Source organism: Protopterus annectens, chromosome 4.part0, assembly GCF_019279795.1.
Source record: "Protopterus annectens isolate FY-2018-M chromosome 4.part0, PAN1.0, whole genome shotgun sequence".
In the NCBI taxonomy this organism is placed as follows: domain Eukaryota; kingdom Metazoa; phylum Chordata; order Ceratodontiformes; family Protopteridae; genus Protopterus; species Protopterus annectens.
In genome coordinates, this window is record NC_056733.1 from 522,486,562 (window position 1) to 522,507,755 (window position 21,194).

At 43.7% G+C, this 21,194-nt stretch overlaps 1 protein-coding gene across 2 annotated transcripts in view; it reads right to left on the bottom strand.

Moving 5' to 3' along the window:
* TPCN1 (two pore segment channel 1) overlaps positions 1 to 21,194 on the bottom strand; it is a 1,721,246-nt gene that overhangs the window by 685,019 nt on the left and 1,015,033 nt on the right. For both annotated transcript variants that reach the window (XM_044068445.1, XM_044068446.1), the window contains exons 12-13: positions 7,406 to 7,454; positions 7,234 to 7,297 (exon numbers count right to left, since the gene is read on the bottom strand). In XM_044068445.1, coding sequence (XP_043924380.1) covers positions 7,234 to 7,297; positions 7,406 to 7,454 — 113 coding nt within the window. The remainder of the gene's footprint in view (positions 1 to 7,233; positions 7,298 to 7,405; positions 7,455 to 21,194) is intronic.

Sequence of the window (21,194 nt, forward strand, 5' to 3'; positions counted from 1 at the left end):
TGGCCCCTCTGAGGAACTGCTTGAGCAGTGGATGAGAGAAGAGCGGAGGTTCTGTGTTATAATTAGCTGAAATGGCTGAGGCGTAGATTTTAATGGAGGAAAAAGACAGGCCCTTGTGAAGCATCTCAGTTAAGTATTGTAAAATCTGAGGTAAATTGGGCGCTGCTGTGCTCATCCCTTGAGATTGGTTCCAGGCGCAGAATCTTTTCCATTTTTCCACATAAGATATTCTAGTACTAGGCCTCCTTGCCTCTAAAATGATATCCATCACAGGTTTGCTGAGGGATGGTAAAGGAGAGGTTAAGTAATTAGCCAGGCTCAAGGTTCAGTGTTAGAAGCTGAGGGTGCAGAATCTGGTTCTCCTGCTGAGACAGCAGGGAAGGAGTCTGAGGCAGATGCCATGGAGATAACCATGACACACTGTGCAGGTGGGGGTACCAGTGTTGGCGCGGCCAGTCTGGAGCAATCAAAATCATCCTTGGTTTGTCCTGTTTGATTTTTAGTATTACTTTGGAGAGCAGAGGCAGAGGGGGGAAGGCATAGATTGATAGGTTTTTCCAGCTGAAGGACACAGCATCCACTTTCCAGGCTTATTTGTGGGGAGTCCTTGTGCAAAATGTGTCCAATTGCTAGTTCTGGGGAGTGGCAAACAGGTCTATATCTGGGCTCCCCCATTTGCTTGTCAACACGTTGAAAATTCTTGGTTCCAGTTTCCACTCGTGTGGGTCCATGAGTTTTCTGCTTAGTCCGTCTGCCAGGGTATTTAATTTTCCTGGCAGGAACTGAGCTTGCAGGTGCACTTGGTAGCTCAAGGCTGTGTTCCACAATGCCATGGCTAGTCTGCAGAGGGGGTAAGAATGTGTACCCCCCTGCTTGTTTATGTACCACATAACAGTGGTGTTGTCCGTCTTTACCATTAGTTGTCCTGGAAGAATGTGGTCCTTGAAAGATTTCAGAGCATTCTGTACAGCTAACGTTTCTTTCTGATTGATATGCAGGTGCATTTGACTTGGGTTCCATTTGCCCTAAATGCACTTCCCTGCCGGGTGAGCCCCCCATGCATAGTCTGATGCATCTGTTGTTAGGGTTTGGGTGGCAGGGGGTGGTGTGAAAGGTAGTCCCTTGTTTTGGTGGCAGGCCTCTGCCCACCAAAGGAACTTTAGGCGTAGACAAGGTATGATAGGAATCATTGTTTCTAGGTCTTGATAATGTTGACACCATAGGCTTTTTAGATACCACTGTAGTTTCCTCATATGCAGTCTTGCATATGGAATTAGAAGAATGCAGGAAGCCATGAACCCCAAGGCTTGCAGTATTTGTCTTGCAGACAGCAGGGTTTTTGTAGCCACCTGTTTGAAGCAGGTTGTCAAATGAATTTGTTTCTCTGCTGTGAGGTAAGCCATCTGGGAAGTTGTATTCAAGCTTGCTCCCAGGAATATAATTTGTTGACAGGGTACCAGGTGTAATTTCTTTTCATTTATGGCGTACCTCAGACAAGTTAGAACCCTTTGTAGAAAGGCCAGATGATTCAAAAGTATGTCCTGGCTTTCTGCCTGAATTAGACAATCGTCCAGGTATGGGTATATTTGAATATTTCTTTGCCTGCAAAATGCAACAACTGGAGCTAGGCACTTTGTGAATACCCTGGGCACAGTAGATAAGCCAAAGGGCAATGCAGAGAACTGACAGTGTGTGTAGCCTGCTTTGAAGCATAGGCATCTTCTGCAAGATTCCCTGATTGGGATGTGCAGGTATGCTTCTTTTAAATCTATTGTTGCCAACCAGGCATCTTTGTCTAGCATAGGAAGTAATTGGTGAAGAGTCAGCATCTTGAATTTTGGAATCTCCAAAAAGGTGTTTAGAGTAGACAGGTCCAGGATAGGAAGCCATTAATTGTCTTTTCTGGCTACCAGGAAAAGTCTCGAGTAGAAACCTTGTCCCTTTTCCTCTTCTGGTACCAGTTGAATAACTCCCATACTTAAGAGAGTAAGTACTTGTTTTTGGGCCTCTACCCACTGATATGGGGGTAGGTCCAGCCACCCGCTTGGTGTTGACAATGTGTGGAAGTGAAATCTGTATCCCTGGGACACTACATTTAAAACCCATTTGTCCTGGGTAATGAGTTCCCAATCCTTTGCATGAAGAGCAATCTTTCCTCCCAAAGGGACAGTCAGTTGATAAGTGCTTGGAAATTTTAAAAGGAAGTTTACCACAGGGGGGAGTCTTATTATTCCCAGATTTGGAAGTGGAGGCCCCCCACTGCTTAGTTCTGTGTGTCCCCTGGAACTGAAACCTGGGGTTTTTGCTGTGTCTGGGTTTGGCTTGAGAAGACCTGGAAGGGGCTGCAAAGGACCAATTCTTAGAGGGCCAGTGCCTACTAAATCTGGGAGTCTGGACTTGTAAAAAATCTTTCACAATTTGCATAGATTTAGCTTTATCTTCCATCTTTTTAAGAACTTCCTCAGCCTTGTTGCCAAACAGGAGGTCCTGATTTCAAGAAGCATCCAACGATTTAGCTTTAACATGATCAGGCAAAGATTGCTCCTTAAGCCAAGCATGCCTTCTGAGCACAGACCCAGTAACAGCAGCCCTGCAAGAGACCTCTAATGAATCAAAACCACATTGTAAAGTATGTTTTCCAACTTGTTCAGCAGAATGCATTAAATCCTGTAATTCCTTATTTTCCACACAGTCAGGAATCAACATCATTTTCTGTTTAAGCAGTCCAATAACATGTTGCTGATACTTTAACATATGAAACTGGCAGTTTAAAGCCCTAATGGCCAAGGTTGCAAGTGTAAACCTTCTTACCCCATCTACCCAGCATGCTTGAGTCTCTATCAGAAGGGGTAGGATTATTAGCAGTAGAAGTCTTGATGCCCTTGGGCCCCTGTGAAATAGTCTCTGGATCTTCAATAGGAGTTTTAAAAAGGAACTTGTGGGACTCAGGGACCCTGTAGTATCTGTCAGGTTTTCTGGGAGCAGGAGGCAGGGTATCAGGGGCCAAACTAGATTCCAAAAAAGCATCATCAACAATGTCTAGTACAGGAGGAATAGCTAAAGGCCTATGCTGAGGTAGGAGAAGGAAATCCCTAAACCTCTTTTTTGAATCAGAGAAATCATGGCTTTCCCAGTGGAAATGCTCCCTTAGAGTATGTAAGGTTTCCCCAAAAGAAAAATCCTCAGGAGGGGAAACAGAGGGAATGGAGTCCTCTGCATCAGAATCTTCATAAGTAGATAAGGGCAAATCCAGATCATCAGAAGAATCAAAAACAACAGAATCCTGATCAGAAGATTCATAATCAACTGCAGTCCTAGGCCTCTTAGAAGGGGGGGTTGGCTACTCCTAACTAGAGTTATTAGATCTTCAGCCATTCTTATCATTTGTTTTTTTTTAGGCATAGAGGCCTGAGCATGTGGCCTGGGCATCGTTTTTTTAGGCATGGATTGAGATGTAGGCCTAAGTAAAGAAGGAGGCATCGGTTTAATATGCAAGTCCGTAGGCCTGAATACACCCTCAGAAGCAGTTACCTGCACAGCGGCTCTGGACCCATCCAAGGTAGAGACATCCGCGGGTTCCATAGCTGAAGCATCTCGTGGTATACCGTACGCTGAATGGGTCTTAGTAGAGGCCTGCGAATCAGAAGTAGCGGGTATCAGGGGCTGCGAAAGCTCCTCACTGAGTACTGGCGAACTGGCGACTGGCTTAGGAGAAACGTCATCTGCAGTTTTAGACCTCAGCAGCCTGTCTCTGTCTTTTTCAATATAGACTTCCAGGATGACTGCGCACTAATCAACAGGCTGATTACAGCTCTCCCAATGTCAAAACAGAAACTGTGGGGAAAAAGCCAGTTAAAGCTATTATTTTCAGTAAAAGTCAGCTACTGGGTAGTCACCACACTGCCTGCACATCAACAAAGAAGAAATCTAAAGAAAAAAAAGTCAACTAAAAAGGAGAATAAAAAATGGTTGGGAAGGGCATTGTAGCTGTTCAGCAATAAGCAGATGAGGTATCAGTTATAGTACACAAGATGCTGTCCAGTAACTTGGAGGAAAAATAAATCTAAATATTTTTTTTTTAATAAGCCAGACACTGGAGGAATATACACAGTAAAATGATAAAAGGCTGTTAACAGAAGAAGCTTTAAGTAGCTATTCAGATGAGCTGATAAAACTACAGAAATTAAAGGCTGAAATGAAGTAAAGACTGGCTGAATATAAGGCTTCTCAAAAAGAACTGTTTCAAAAAACAGAAGACCGAGCACAAAGGAAAAAACAATAAGATTTTCTGCTATACCTGAGAAACTGGAAGGAATAGATACAAAAGAACATAAAGGTACTGGAATAGAATTTGGTCAAGATAATGAGGAAGAAAATTGGAAAAGTATTTTAAAGTGTCATTTCCATAAGCTGGAGTTTGGAAAGAAGAAATATGCTTCTGCAAAAAGTGGTTATAGACTGGAACTTTGCTGACTGCTAAATTGGTGAGAGGACTCTAAAGCATAATTCACACTTTGACATTATTGTGTAGACGGGCAATTAAGGGAATGAAGATATAACTAAAAATATTTTGTACCTAGTAAAATGTATATAATAAATGTCTTGAAGTAAAGTGCATGTTACTTTGTAAAGTAAGTTCTGCGTGTTATGTGGTGGTACTTTACATGTGAAAAGGGGGAGTCTCATCAGTGTCTGTTGTTTATGATAGTGATATTAAAGTAAAACATTACTTTTTCTTTGGATTTGGGTTGCTGGGCGAGCTGTAACAGTGCACATAACAAATTATGTGGACATTAAAATGTAATATTTCCCCATTTTTATTCAGGTGGATATACAAATAATGTTAATTTAAACTGCAAACAAGGGAACTTTTTTCTAAGCAATCAGGCTCTAAAATAGAAAGCATGAAAATTAGTAGTTTTCCAGTCTTGAAAAAAAGCTGCTTCTAGCATATGTAAAGCTATTAGCTGTTTTTTTTCCATCAAGTGCCAGTAGCTGGGCACAGTAAGTCTGCAATTGCACACAATTAAACAGGAAAAAAGTGAAGAACCTGTTTGCAGATATTTGTGTAAGAAACATTGTGATTAGTATTTAAAGAGGAACTGACATGCAGTTCAGTGAAAAAAATGAAAGTTTGACACTGACAGAGGTGAATACCTTTTCAAGCAGTTGCACCTTTGGCAGCCTTAGTACTAAAATATTAAATGTAACAGTGTACAATTTAAATTACTCTAAAGGGTAGCCAATACACTTTTTCTTTTTTTTTAAATACCTTTATTAAATTATCACTTGACATAGGCAAGCAAACCATATTAACAAATTTTCCACTTACATACATTACACATCACATATATTCTCTTTCCTTACATAAACTGCTGAATTCCTGCCTTCCCCTTAAACATCACTCCTCCTCCTGAGCATTATTCTTCACATATTATTTCCACAATTTCCATTTATTTCTATGTAATTTGCTTCTTCCCCTTTCTAAAGATTATTCTCCCAGTTTTTTTTTCTTACTTTTATAATATTTAATATTTCAAATATAGTTGGTTTACACTTTGATTTCCGTTTTCTTGCAATTTCTTTTTTGGCAGCCAACAGAATAAAACTTAATACGGCCTTAGCACAGTTAAGCAATTCAGATCCAGTGTCCCAGCTCAAACGACTAATTTCCTTAGTTACAGCCATTTCCCCACCTATCATTACAGACAGAGTACTCTCTATGGAATTTTTAAATCTGCCACTTCATTAAACTCCCAAAACATATGTTCCCAGTTACCCCTTTCTTCCCTATCACACCTCCAAAGTCTGCTTGTGGTATAAAAATTCCTATGCCAACACTTCCAAGCAAAGATCATCAATCTTCTATACTTTGTTGCATACTTCAGAGACAAGCATATGTCCTTCCATTGTTTTCTTATAAACTGCTTTTCCAGTCTCTCTTCCCAATCTTTTCTAACCTTATCTGACCGATTCTTACAGTTATCATGCAATATTTTATATGCTATACGAATTATCCCTTTCTTAACAGCAGCTTCTGTTCAGATTCAACTAAAACCTCTACCAGAGCAGGTCTTTCACTTAAGATTCTCCTATCTCTTTCTTCTTGCCTATTCTCTGATACCAGTCTGTGGCAGGGAAAGTGATGTCTAGCCTGCAGTCCAAATGTATTCTGGGCCTCATCCCACTCTATTACCTTTCCCTCTCTAGTTATTTGCACAGTGGTGCTGCAGATAGTGTGGTCGCCTTACAGAAACAGGTTACCAGGTTTGATTCTTGGCCGGGGTACCTTCTGTGTGGAGTCTGCGTGTCCTCTCTGTATTCGCATGGGTTTCCGCCAGGTTCTCCGGTATCCTCCCACATTCCAAAGATATGCAGTTGGTGGATTGGATACTCCAAATTGGCCATAGGTGTGGGTGTGTGGTGTGGAAGAACTACCACAGCAGGGATAGCCACCCAATGGTATAAACCTTGGATGTAGATGATTGTTACTGAAGACACCCAATCCCATGTGCAAAAATGGGAAAAAGGGGTTGTGGATTGGACTGGATTGATATAACTATATCTACACATGCACACGCACACACACACACACACACACACACACACATACACACACACACACACACACACACACTAACATTTTACCAGGGAAATTAACTATTTAGTTTACATTTTTATAGCCAAGCATTCCATGAAATGAATATAATTACGGGTTTTAAATACAATGCTTTCTTCAGCAGAATAATATGTACCACAAGTAAAGGCTTGCAGTTCTAATAAAAGCAAATTTCTTCCCAGACGATTATAGTGTATTTCTACTTGATTAAACCCATGTACAATACCTTTCTTCCTTAGAAGTCTTCTCTCGGGCACCACACTTATTTGGTAATGTCCTTTAGAGTTTCTCTAACTGGGCTCCACATTTCTCTGGTACTGAAGACCAACCTTCCTCCAAACAGGTAACACTTGCTCCAAATAACGGGGTTTTAAAAATTCTCTTTTATGCCCAGCAAAGACAGCAACTCCTAGGATGTACTATGCACTCCCTTTTCTATAAGCCATCACAGTTCACGTATAAGCAGCAAAACACATTCTAAGTGCAACAGTCACAGTGTCACAATACACATATTTTAAAAAGGGTCCATGGACCAGCTGACTTATCAAATTAATAAGTGACAAAGCACATATGTCATCTAGAAAGGATACAAATAGACAAAATACATACTATACCTTTAAAAATAAGAAATGCTGTATTTGGAAGATCATCAAACCAATGTTCTCGGCTTCTCTTAGCCTACAACAGCAAAGCAAAATTACTTGTAAGTCCTGAGGAAGAAAGAGGGCTAGATTGAGACAGGTTTTAAATTACCAATATAGTATCATGCAGGTTCAAACCACTTACTTTCCACTTTAAACCAACAATGTCATAGAAGTTGTAGAAGTCCTTCAAACTGCAATAAAGAAAATGTGAGACTATTGAGAAGATCGTGCAGATAAAACAGACAAAAAAGTTAAAACTGCACAATTCTGGAATAACAAAACATCAAAATGCCTGACAGAGGTCAGTGAGCAGTTAAGTCAAACTAACACACTGGCATGCATCCTGACTCTACAGCAGACCACTCAACTGTACCTATTTTGGAGCAAAATTCCTAATTTTAGTCCTGATTTACCCCTGTATAGGATGTCCTTATCTTTGGAGGTATGTCCGAATTTTCAGGCTTAATTTACCCCTCTTCACAATTTTCTGACTCTCCCTCAAAACATGTGATTTTTGAAGCTGTCTAGTACACAGTAAACTACACTACATGACTGACATATTACTAGCAACAATAATTTAAAGAAAAAGAACACAAATCTTTCACTTCCCTTTTTTCCGAAACAAAAATAAATTACCTTGTGTGGCAGAATTTTGTAATACAGTTTATTAGTGTCTACAGATTTTATACTTTCTCCTTGATAATGTGCTTACATTTTCTACTTTATTTTTTAAACATTTGTTTTTAAGTAGTATCCCACACATTCCTAATGGAAGCATGAAGAGTTATGTGATATTTAGTATTCAAACTTTATGCTAATTATCTGTCCAAATATTTAGCTTGATGTTCCTACTTTTCAAGGGTCTTTGTTCCTATTTTCAATGTCTGCAGGTAGAGAGGAATGTTCCACAGTACTATACAGTCTAGTACCTATATGAGGAAAAAGGACACATACAGTGAATAGCAGGTAGTCATTAGCATGGCAGTAAACCTATAAGGGGGTCTTTCATGACAAATTCTATGAACAAGATCACAGCCCTTCCACCAATCTGAGTCTACCAACTTGGATAGAAAATTCTGCCCTAGGGAATGAAAGTATTTCCTTCTAATACACTTCACAAGAGCAAATATCAATTATTTAACATTATACAACGACCCCCCATTAATATTCCAAAATGTGCACGCTGATTGGTCAGTGTGCATGTTGTAAATCAGTTATACTAATGGAAAAAGTCTGGTCGCTCGGACTTTTTCCATTAGTATAACCCTTTTTTCACAGAGAATGCAAGATCTCCGTTGCTGTTTACACACTGTCTCGCTATGCTAAACGAGTTTAACATAGCGAGACAGCTTAAAAAAAAGTAACAGAGATCTTCCTATCTCCGTTGCTTTTTTTAAAGATGTCTCGCTATGTTAAATGGGTTTAACCTAGCGAGACACTTTGCAGAAAGCAACAGAGATCTTGCTTTCTCCGTTGCTTTTTTTAAAGCTGTCTCGCTAAGTTAAATGGGTTTAACATAGTGAGACAGCTTTAAAAAAGCAACGTAGATTCTCGCCTCATATTTTACTCCTTTACGCCTCATGCTTTTTTTAAAGCTGTCTCGCTATGTTAAACTCCTTTAACATAGTGAGACAGTTTGTAAAAAAGCAACGGATATCTTGCTTTCTCCGTTGCTTCTGGCCACAGCTCTGATGTACTGCGTAAGCATACGCATGCGCAGTACATCAGAACTGCTGCAGAATACCAGACAGCTGTGGAAGGGCAGCAAGGAGACATTATACAATGCCATTATTTAAGAAAAATAATTCTGTTTTTTCTTAAATAATGTCATTGTATAATAGCAATAACCCACTTCTGGGTGTGGGTAATGCTGGATTTACCCATGGTTGTCTTTGTTTGGCCACTCGGGCTTCACCCTCGTGACCAAACCACTCCAACCGTGGGTAAATCCAGCATTACCCACAACCAGGCGTGGGTTATTGCTATAATAAACTCCATCACCAATTCATCTCATGCCAACACCTTTCTGTAACTCAAGAAATAACTGATATACCTAATTATTTTCTGTCAACTGTCTCTCCCACTTTTGGGCAGTAAGTTTTCTGGCTCTGCTCTATTTAGAGTATGCTACTACCTATATAATCTATATGTATATATCATGCTTATATCATTACAATTAGTTGTGTACTATTATGTTTCATTTTCTTTTTTCATACTTACAGAAAATTGTGTAATGGTACTATGTATGTATACTGTGAAATTGTCTTTGTTACTTTTTGTGAAATCTTTTACTGCAAAGTAAAATTGTCATTATTTTTTTCTTGGAGCTTTTCTCCTCGGATCTCCGCTGAAAATGGGCCTGTGCTCAGTTGGACCAACCCAATTAACAAATGTGAAATAAATAAATAAAATAAAATAAATGCCATCTACTATCTTAAAAAGTAACATACATACATACATAGATATATACAAACATACAAGTTCATGTTTGCTTGACTTACAGAGATGTTTGACAGCTAAGGATGGATGAAAGGGCTAGCCCACCATAACAGGATGTCAGAGGGTATACCAGACCCATAAATGGGGCTCTGCTCCTAGATAAGCTGGTAGTACAAGCATGTACTCATTGCAGCTAACACCGATGACCCTTCCTTTACGGATCCACTAGCTGGGTTAAATTCCATGCAATAACCATAATGGAGGTAGAAACCAGGCAAGTCCCTAAGGACATAGTTAAGAAAGCTCAATCCTAAAACATTATCACAACAAAGGAAGATAAATGTTTTTGAGACAATAATGTTTGAAGATGCTGGGCACCAAAAATTAAGTGGCCATAGCACAAATGTCTGCAATGGAACCATTCTTGAAGAAAACACTGAAGGCAGCCATGCTCCTACAGGTGTGAGCTTTGACCACAGTATTTACCAGTACCAGGTTTACAGCCCAATGGCAAAGGGCACTGCAGCTGGCAATCCATTTTTCAGCAAACATCATTCCCTCTCTTCCCAGAACAAAAGAAACGGAGGGCTGATGTGTCTTAGTGGTGCTCATGCAAAATATGAAGGGGTTCACCCACCCTGATTTCTACTCCTGTAAACAAAACAGGGAGATGAATGGACTGGGTCAGGAAAGCACAGTTTTGTACCTACCATAAATGTAGATGTTCGAGTGCTAATACAGCTGCAGTCATAACAGATGGGTTCTCCTGCCGTCAGGCGGGTCCTCGGTCGGCCGAATTCCAAAGTCTAGGTCCGGCGTCGGTTGTCGTCGCTTCTTCCCTGACGTCAGTGCGACAGGGGTATAAAAGAACCAGCCGACGCCATTTTCTTCAGTTTTTCTTGCCCCAGATGTCAGGTGCCCCCAGAAAGAAGGCAATACATAAAATTATGTAATAATGCAATGCAATATAATCAAAGACCAGTAGTTGCAAGCAAATACACCATAAAAGAAGACCCCTAGAGGGGGGGGAGGGAAACCTGGACTGCAGCTGTATTAGCACTCGAACATCTACATTTATGGTAGGTACAAAACTATACTATGTTCATCGTGCATACAGCTGCAGTCATAACAGATGGGTAGAATCCCAAAGCTAAGAAAGGGGTGGTAGGCACTAGGTGGAGCTAGGAGGAGCCAAAATGCCCTGCAAGACTGCAGTGGCAAAGCCTGCTCTAGATTTGGAGTATAATGGTAGGTTGTAGTGCTTAGAGAAGGTATGCACAGAACTCCAAGTGGCTGCTTCTAAAATATCCTTGGTAGGAACTCCTCTGAGGAAAGCTGCAGAGGTGGCTGTGGCCCTGGTAGAATGAGTTCTAATGCCTGTAGGTACAGTTTTGCCATGAAAGGAATAGCAAAAGCGTATGCAGTGGGCTATCCATTTTGAGATTGTCTGTTTGGATATTGGCTTTCCTTGAACTCCTACCGCATAGGCCACAAAAAGCTGTTCTGATTTTCTGAAGGGTTTTGTTCTGTCCAAATAATAACGCAGTTGTCTGTGGATGTCCAAGGAATGCAGTAATCTCTCCCCTTTGTTTTGAGGATTAGGATAAAAAGTAGGTAAATGTATGGCCTGATTTAAAGCTACCCTGGATACCACTTTAGGCATAAAGGACGGGTTGGTATGTAATGAAACTCTGTCCTAATGGAAGATGATAAAAGGCTGGACAGCCATAAGAGCCTGTAGTTCTGAAACTCTACAAGCTGAAGTGATAGCCAGAAGGAAAGCTGTTTTCCAGGACAAATATTGTAAATCTGATGAGGCAGCTGGCTCAAAAGGAGGCAAAGTCAGTTTTTCCAGAATGAAATTAAGATCCCAAGCAGGTATTGGTTGTTTTCTTGGAGGTCTTAAATTCTTAGCCCCTCTGAAGAATTGTCTTAATAGAGGGTGAGAGAATAAAGGTGGATCAGTGTTGTATTCGGCAGAAATGGCTGAGGCATGGATTTTGATGGAGGAGAACGAAAGTCCACTGCTTAGCAGTTCAGCCAAATATTGTAGTATTTGAGGTAAATTCAGTTTTCCAGGGCACTGGCCCTTTTTCTCATTCCAGACACAAAAACGTTTCCATTTTGCAGAGTAAGCTTTTCTAGTTGATGACCTTCTGGCCTCCAAAATGACATCCTGCACCTCCTTGGAGAGCAGGGCCTGCTGCGATGCTAAGGAATCTTCCATGCGGCTAGATTGAGTGTTTTCTGCTGACTGTGAAGGGTTTTGAAGCTGTGCTGAGTCAGAAGAAGAGGCATTAGAGGCAGGGTCCATGGTGGGGAATGCGTCAGGCTCCTCAGGAGTGGGTACCAGTGTTGCCTTGGCCAGTCCGGAGCAATGAGGATCATCTTTGGTCTGTCTGCTCTGGTCTTCAATAGGACTTTGGGCAGCAGAGGAAGAGGTGGGAAGGCATAAACTGTCATTGATGTCCAACTGAAAGAGAGCGTCCACTCTCCAGGCCTTTGGATGGAAGATCCTTGAGCAGCATTTTGTCAATTGATGGTTTTTGTGGGAGGCAAAGAGATCTATGTCTGGCCTTCCCCATTCTTGGATTATTTCTGTAAAAACGTTTGGATGCAACTTCCATTCGTGTGGATCTGTCATATTCCTGCTTAGGTTGTCTGCCAGCATGTTTTCCTTGCCTGGCAAGTACTGTGCTTGTAGTTCCATTTGTAAGTCCATGGCCATGTTCCAAAGTGATATGGCCAGTCTGCATAGGGGATAAGAATGTGTTCCTCCCTGCTTGTTTATGTACCACATAACTGTGGTGTTGTCTGTTCTTATCAGTAGCTGACCTGGTTGTAGAAGGTCCTTGAAAGCTGTAATAGCATTTATCACTGCTAGCATTTCTTTTTGATTGATGTGAAGGTGCTTTTCTTTTTGGGTTCATTTGCCCTGAATGCACCGGTCTGTCATGTGCGCCCCCCAGGCGTAGTCCGAGGCATCTGTTGTGATGACTTGATTTGCTTGAGGCTTGCTGAATGGAAGACCTGTGTTTGTTTGGCAAGCTTGAGCCCACCACAGAAATTCCTTTTGCAGACATGAAATTAGTGGTATTATTGTTTCCAAACTGTGGCTGTGTTGAGACCATATGTTTTTTAGGTACCATTGTAGTTTTCTCATATGCAGCTTTGCACATGGGATTAGTAAGATGCAAGATGCCATGAATCCCAGAGCCTGCAGGATTTTCCTTACAGTCAGCCTGGTGCAATTTGCCAGTGTTCTGAAATATTGGATTAGTTGCCCCTGCTTCTCTGGCGTGAGGTAGGCCATCTGGGTGTTTGTGTCCAAATGGGCACCCAGGAAAATTATCTTCTGAGAGGGTATTAGTCTTGATTTCTCTTTGTTGACTGTGTATCCTAGAGAGTTTAATAACATTATTACATAAGCCAGATGTTTCAGAAGAATGTGCTTGCTGTCCGCTTGGATCAGGCAGTCGTCCAAATAAGGGTATATTTGTATCCCTTGAAGTCTGCAGTAGGCAATTACTGATGCCAGGCATTTCGTGAATACTCTGGGCGCAGTAGATAAACCAAAGGGCAATGCAGAGAATTGATAATGGGTTGAACCTGCAAGAAATCTGAGGTATCTTCTGCAATTTTGTCTGATTGGGACATGCAGGTATGCCTCCTTGAGGTCCAATGTTACCAGCCAAGACTCCTTGCCCAGCATGGGAAGAAGTTGCTGTAGAGTGAGCATCTTGAATTTTGGTACGAGTAGGAATGTGTTTAGGATGGAAAGATCCAAAATAGGTCTCCAATCTTTTCCCTTCCTTGGCACCAGAAATAGCCTGGAATAAAAACCTTGACCTTGTTCGTGTAGGTACCTCTTGAATAGCTTTCATGTTTATAAGATCTGAAATTTGCTTTTGTGCCTCTGCCCTTTGATTGTGTGGCAGGTTTGGCATGCCTTTCATTTTGGAAGGGTATGAAAATGGAATTTGTAGCCTCTGTTTATAATGTTCAGGATCCATTTGTCCTTTGTGACAATATGCCAATTTTTGAGAATAGTGCCAGCTTTCCTCCTAAGGGGCTGCCGTTTGAGACCTGGTTGGCATGCAAAGGGGAAAGTCATTGGTTTTGCTTTCTGAAAGATTGCGAGTTGTCCTCACCACCTCTTTGTGTAGGAGCTTGCCATTGTCTGCCTCTGTACGAGCCTTGTGTTTGTCCTCTGCCCCTCGGGCGCCTGTATCTGCCTCTTTGGGGTCTGTCTGTGGCAGGAAAGGACCAGTTTTTGGAAGGCCAATTTCTACTAAAACGTGGGGGTTGAACCTGCAGAAATTCTTTCACAGTTTGCATTGATTTAGCCTTTTCCTCCATTTTCCGTAATACTTCATCAGCATTTGCCCCAAATAGAACATCCTTTTGAAGAGGGGCGTCTAGTAATTTAGCTTTGACATGATCAGGCAAGGCTTGTTCCTTGAGCCAGGCATGCCTACGTATGACTGAGCCTGTAACAGCAGCTCTACATGAGGCCTCTAGAGCATCAAAACCACATTGCAAGGTATGTTTACCCACTTGTTCTGCACTATGCATCAAATCCTGCAACTCCTTCATGTCTGGTTGTTCAGGTTGTGACATTTTACTTTTCAACTGAGACAACAGAAACTGTTGGTATTTTAGCATATGAAACTGACAGTTTAAGGCCCTCATGGATAAGGTAGCCGAGGTATATACCTTTTTTCCCCACCTTTCTAAGGATCTGGAATCTCTCTCGAAAGGCAATGGGTTTTTGGCAATGGAGGCCTTAACTCCCTTGGGCCCCTGTGAGATGGTTTCTAGGTCAGCAGCATGGCTTTTATATAGAAATTGGTGTGAGTCAGGAACCCTGTAGTACCTGTCAGGCTTAACTGGAGCTGGAGGAAGAGAGTCCGGGTTAAGGCAGGCCTCCGAGTAAACATCATCTAGGATGTCCAGGACAGGAGGTATAGCCAGAGGCCTGTGCTGGGGTAACAAAAGAAATTCCCTGAGCCTTTTCTTGGAATCTGAATAATCCTGGCCTTCCCAGTGGAAGTGTTCCCTTAGGGTATGCAGAGTTTCACCAAATGAGTAATCCTCAGGGGGGGATACAGAAGGAATAGATTCCTCTGCATCAGAGTCTTCAAAAGGGGAGTAAGACTGTTCCTGATAATCAGAGTGCTCTGAAATAATGGAGCCCTGATCTGAGGAGGGGGAATCTTCCTCCACTCTGGATCTTTTGTCCGGAGGTGGCTGAGAACCTCTGATTAGAGTAATTAAATCCTCAGCCATTTTAAGCATCTGTTTCTTAGGCATGGGGCCTGGAGATGGGCCCTGTGTAGCTGGTCTCTTAGGGTGCATGGAAGCTTTAGACTTGGTGAAAGCCTTGATGGAGAAAGAAGAGGAAGGTCTGAAGACACCTTGAGTGGAGGTGGACCTGTCCACATTCTGTGTTTCAACGCCAAGCGTGGCTTCGGTATCTGTAGTCAGGGTGTGGGCCGAGGAGCCTGCGACCTCGGGTACAGGAGACACCGCCAAAGATGTGTCGTCGGTAATCAGGGGCTGCGTAGGCGCCTCGCTGAGAACCGGACCATGTGTAGTCGGCTTTGGCGTGGTGTCGGTAGAGGCCGTGGACCTCGAGTGTCGGTCCTTGTCTTTGCATTTTTTAGACAAAACCGTAGTCGGAGTATCCGACGACATAGTATAGTTAAATGCTTTCCCAAAATAATGCTGGGCGAACTCCGCCCGACGCTTAATAGTGCGTTTGTTGAATGTAGCACAAAAGCGACAGACCGAGACGTCGTGGTCTGGGCCTAAACGAGGTATACAGGGGGAATGGAAATCCTTATGCGGTATTTGCTTCCCACAAGAAATACACTTATTAACTTTGCCTGACATCGGTCTGAGGCAAGAAAAAGTTTCCCCAATGGGGTACTTAGCTTTTAAGAAGACTTCAGTTCCAAATTTTTCGTAATCTCAGGAGCTGGCCGACTGGCACTTGCGAACTGCTTCTGCTTCGGGCACTGCGCGGCAAGAAAGACTGAAGAAAATGGCGTCGGCTGGTTCTTTTATACCCCTGTCGCACTGACGTCAGGGAAGAAGCGACGACAACCGACACCGGACCTAGACTTTGGAATTCGGCCGACCGAGGACCCGCCTGACGGCAGGAGAACCCATCTGTTATGACTGCAGCTGTATGCACGATGAACATCAGATCTGGACTACTTTAAACAGAAAATACTGGGTTCATCCTAAGGGAAAGATGATCCTTGTGATAGACCACATACAGTTCCCTACACATGACGGTCTAAAGCTAAAAGATTATCAAGCAGACTTGATTGCTGACAGAAAGAGCATTTTCCAAGAAATGAGCTTCAGCACCACAAAAACAGTGTTCTTGAGTGGCAGATGGAAAAGCTTAATGGTGGTGAAGTTGAAGTGCCATGAAGCACAGAACTTCTTCTAAGCAGGATGGGCATACAGGATTTCTTTAAGGGACTCCTTAACCAGACACTACTGGGGCATAATCATGCCCTCCAATGGGTCAAGTCAGCTGAAAGAAATGACACATGCACACCGACTGTAATAACTGAAATGACACAAATGCTAAAGCCAAGTCATGATGACCTGTAAACTGACCACCTGATGTAGCACAGAATACCTCTCTGCACAAACTGTAAACTGTTTCCACTTAGATGCACTGGCCTATCATGTAAAATGCTTCCTAGCAACTAAAATAACTTGTGAGACCTGCAGTGGGAGATCTGGTAGGATCACAGGATTGTTATCAGGATCAGGGCCTGCTGTGCAGCCAGCAGTTACTTCAGCCCTGAGGATATCCCCAGATAGGATCGGAAGAGTTGTGTGGAGGAGGATTTATTGGTACATACCACATATCTAGACCTTGCAAAGTCACTTGACACCATCCCACACTCAGGTATTGGATTTAAACTCCCCAAGCTAACAGCAAACTCCTATGTAACTCACTGGCTAGCAAACTGGCTCAGAAATAGAATCAAGAAGTTATGTACTCACCATAACGTTCGATGTATGTAGTCCATCTCGCCTCACATTCTTACCCGTGGGTTCGGAGCCGAATATCGGCTCCGACTCGGCCAAACTTTTCTAGCTAGAAGTCTTCTATTGGCTGGGCTAAGCAGGTATCCCATGCTGCACTGCTCCATATCCCCAGATCTAGTTTGCTGCGAACACTCATTCATACCCCATGCATAACAACATCCAGGTAAAGAAAAATAAGCTAAAAGTGAAGGGAACTCTGTAAATAAAACCTAACCTCCAGATCCTCCAGGAAGGGGGAAGGTGGGAGGGTAAGTAAGAATGTGAGGTGAGATGGACTACATACATGGAATGTTATGGTGAGTACATAACTTCTTGATGTTATGTAGTCCAATCTCGCCCACATTCTTACCCGTGGGACAGCGTCCCTAGCACCTACATCCTGGGGGGCTCATAGGAAAATACTCCTGAGTACTATGGAACCAAAGGACCACCTGCCCCTAGATACCATGTCCAACTTGTAATGAGTAACAAATGTGTGAGGAGAAGCCCAAGTAGCTGCAGCACAAATATCATCCATAGAAAATCTGGCTTGATAGGCTGTAGATGTAGAAACAGTCCGAGTAGAGTGAGCCTTGACCGGAAACGGCAGGTCTTTTCCTCCTGCGGAATAAGCGACAGAGATGCAACTGGATATTCATCTGGATAGGGTAATTTTGGAGACGGGGGACCCAAGTTTGTTTTCCGATAAGGAGACAAATAGTTGATCAGACTTTCGGATATCTCTTGTTTGGTGCAGATAGAAACGTAACTGTCTGTGTACATCCAATTGATGAAATTTAAATTCTGCCTTGTTCGAAAAGTGGGGAAAGAATACTGGCAACTCAATAGATTGATTAAGATTATATACGGATGCCACTTTAGGAAGAAAAGAAGGGTTTGGTCTAAGAGAAACCCTGTCCTTATGGAAGATCAAGTATGCTCATTAGCAACGTGAAAGTTAGAAATCGCTGCCAACTGAACTTTAATGGTAGCTGATGCTGAACCCTGATGGAAAAGCATAGACAAAAACTCCAAGACTGAAGCAATTGGGGCTGTGTAAGGATCAATTCCTTGGGTATGAGCCCAAATAGAAAACCTCCTCCACTTGCTAGAATAAATCTTCCTAGTAGAGGGCTTATGAGAGGAAGATAAAATATGAACTACCTCAGGTGAAAAGTGATGAAGCCTAACTAACGATGGAAGTGGAGTAGCCAGGCTGTCAACCAGAGGGTCAGCAGAGAGGGGTGGAACTGTCCCGACATGTGTGTCAGTAAATCTGGTTGTGGGTCCAGAATCCAAGGAGTGTCCACAATGTAGGGTTGGAGAAAAGGAAACCAGACTTGACAAGGCCAGTGTGGAGCAATCGGAATCATTCTGCTTCCCAAGGATTGCGCTTTCTGAATCACTTTTGATAGCAAGGGAAATGGAGGGAAAACATAAAGCAGACCGGAGGGCCAATCGTGAACTAGAGCATCCCTGGGTGACTCCCCCTGTGGGGGGATCAGCGTGAAGTAGCTGCTGCATTTGGCATTGAGGGGGCTGGCAAAAAGGTCGCAGCAAGGCTGACCCCATCTGCTGAAGATTCGTTCTGCAACTAGACGATTCAGGGACCACTCATAAGGCATCAGAATAGCTCTGCTTAGCCTGTCCGCTATCACGTTGGACTTCCCCGGAATGTGCGTTGCCACCAGAAACTGTTGGGAAGATACTGCCCACTGCCACATGGCCTCTCTGCACAGGGGGTAAGATCTGGTTCCCCCCTGCTTGTTCAGATACCAAACCACTGACATCTTGTCCGAGTGTATTGCAATAGTCCCTAGAGGTAGAAAGCTCTGAAGTGCCTGCAACGCAAGTGGCACCGCTCTCATCTCTAGGACATTGATATGCAGATGTATCTCGTGATCTTGTCACATGCCTTGGAATGTCCTGCCGAGATAATGCCCCCCCCCACATCTGGGCGGCATCCGTGGTCACTGTGGCAACCGAGTTGGATGGAGCGAAGGGTTTTCCCCTGTCCAAATTGTTGGTGCAAAGCCACCAACTGAGATCCTGTTTGCATCTGTCCATGAGCAAAATAAGGTGAGAAAGTGGAAGTTTTTGGAAAGACCAATGAGCAAAGAGGAGCCATTGAAGAAGCCTCATGTGCAATCTCGCTAAAGGGACCAACATAATTGTTGCTGCCATGGTCCCCAGGAGTTGAAGAACCCATCTTGCCTTCGCTTTCTTCAGGGGTATCAGGGCATGCACCTGTTGCTGTAAGACTCTGAGTCTTTCCTGCGGTAAAAATGCTCGCATTCGAACGGTGTCTAATTCTGCGCCTATAAAAATGACATGCTGTGAGGGCAACAAGGCAGATTTTTCCCAATTTAGTGTTATGCCCAACTGTTGACAGAGAGTGATGGTAGCGTCCCTGGTTTGGATTAGTAGATGCCTGGTGGGGGCGGTAAGGAGCCAGTCATCCAGATATGGAAAAACTTGGAATCCTTGACGTCTCAAGTGAGCTGTCACCACCGCCATACACTTGGTGAACACCCTGGGAGCTGTGGTGAGACAAAAGGGCAGGGCTCGAAACTGGAAATGATTGGCTCCCAGCAGGAAGCGTAGGTGACTCCTGGATGCCCTGTCCATTTTGACATGGTAGTAAGCATCCTTGAGGTCGATGGAGCACATCCATACTTCTTCTCCCAACAATGGGTGAATCGATTGTAGTGTGACCATACGAAACTTGGACTTCTGTATGTAGTTGTTCAGTTGGCTGAGATCTAATATGGGTCTCAGGTCCCCTGTGCTTTTCTGCACCAAAAAGAATCTTGAGTAAGTCCCTAATCCGACTTGGTCTGAGGGGACACGCTGGATGGCTCCCTTTCCCAGCAGCTTTGAAACCTCTGAAGCTGCTTGACTGGATGGAACGTCCGGGATTTTTCTGACTGGAGGGGGGGGGGTCTGACGAAAAGGGAATGACATAACCTCCAGAAATTATTCGTAATACCCATCGGTCCTGGGTGATGCTTTGCCAGGCTTCCGGGTATAATGATATTCGACCCCTGACTGGCTCCGGAAAAGCACAGTCGGACATCCAATCAGGAACGACGGTAGGGAGAGCCGTGAAAGGAATTGCAGTCTCCCGAATTGTGGGGGCCCCCTCTGCCTCTAGGGCAGTGTCTCCCTGAATAACCTCCCCCTCCTCTGCCTCTGGAGGTGGGTGCTCACCTTGTGCGCCAGGAAAAAACCTTTGTGATTTTTTGAACCACATCTTCCCACCCCGCTGGGCCTTGGGGTAAGGCTTAGAGGGAAGGGAAAAATGGACCCCTACAACAGAGAGGGTCTTTCCCTCTTGTTCACACCTGATGAGGGTGTCTTTCACTTTGGTTCCGAACAAAGAAGAACCATAGAAGGGGGCGTCAGTAAAAGAAGACTTGAAGGCCTCTGCGAAATGACAAAGGCGCAGCCAGGCTTGACTTCTAAGGGTGACTCCTGAGCTTCCTGCTCTACTCGCTCCATCAGCTGCATATGAAATGAGCTGCATAGAGGAGTTAACGATGAAATTGAGGGTAGACACCTGGGCATTAACCGTCTGGGTCACCGCCTCAGGAACGTTACCCGCAAGAGTATCTCCCAACTCCTTGAGGAGATCTCTCTGGAGCTGAGTAAAATGAGACAGATAGTTCAGCGACCGTAAGGTAAAGGTTGCTGACGAGAGGGTACGCTTCCTGTACCGGTCCATGGTCCTAGACTCCTTGTTAGGAGAATGGACGAGGAAGAAGTCTCCACTACTTCCTTCTGAGTGGCTGCCGCCACCACCATGGCATCCACAGGGACTCCTTTGGACAAAAACTCCTAACCCTGGGGAGCAGAAAGAAACTTATTGGGTCGCCTGGGTACAGGTTCCACAGAATCAGGGTTCTCCCACACCCTCCAACAAATTAAGTCCAGAAGTTTGTCGAAGGGTGGGGACACCCAGGAAACAGAGGGCTGAGCACCAAAGGCCTTCAGGAAGACCGACTCCTCTTCAGAAGGGGCTTTGGATGGCCAGTCACCTCTTTGTTTCAATATCTCCAGGATGTCTGAGAAGGAAACATCATCAGAGGATGACTTGGGGGACCCCTCCGATTCCTCGAGGTCAGTATCTGAGGTGAGAGACTCATCCTGGGAGTCTATGTGTTTCCTCTTGCACATTTTCTTTCTAGGGGGTCCTCAGGCACAAACTCTGAAGGGCCCTCACAAACTTAGGGACCACTCGTGGGGGTATCCCTAGGCCTTGGTGCTCCACTGTCTACTGATAGGTGGTGATCAGAGGCTCTCACCGGAGTGGTGGGGGACAGAATGATCAACCCGCATGATGTAGCTGACGATCTGGCTAGCACAGTCCGCATGGCCTCAAAGGCAGGCCCTTCCAAATCCGAGGACCGGCCAGCCCCCGAGACCATGACAGGAGA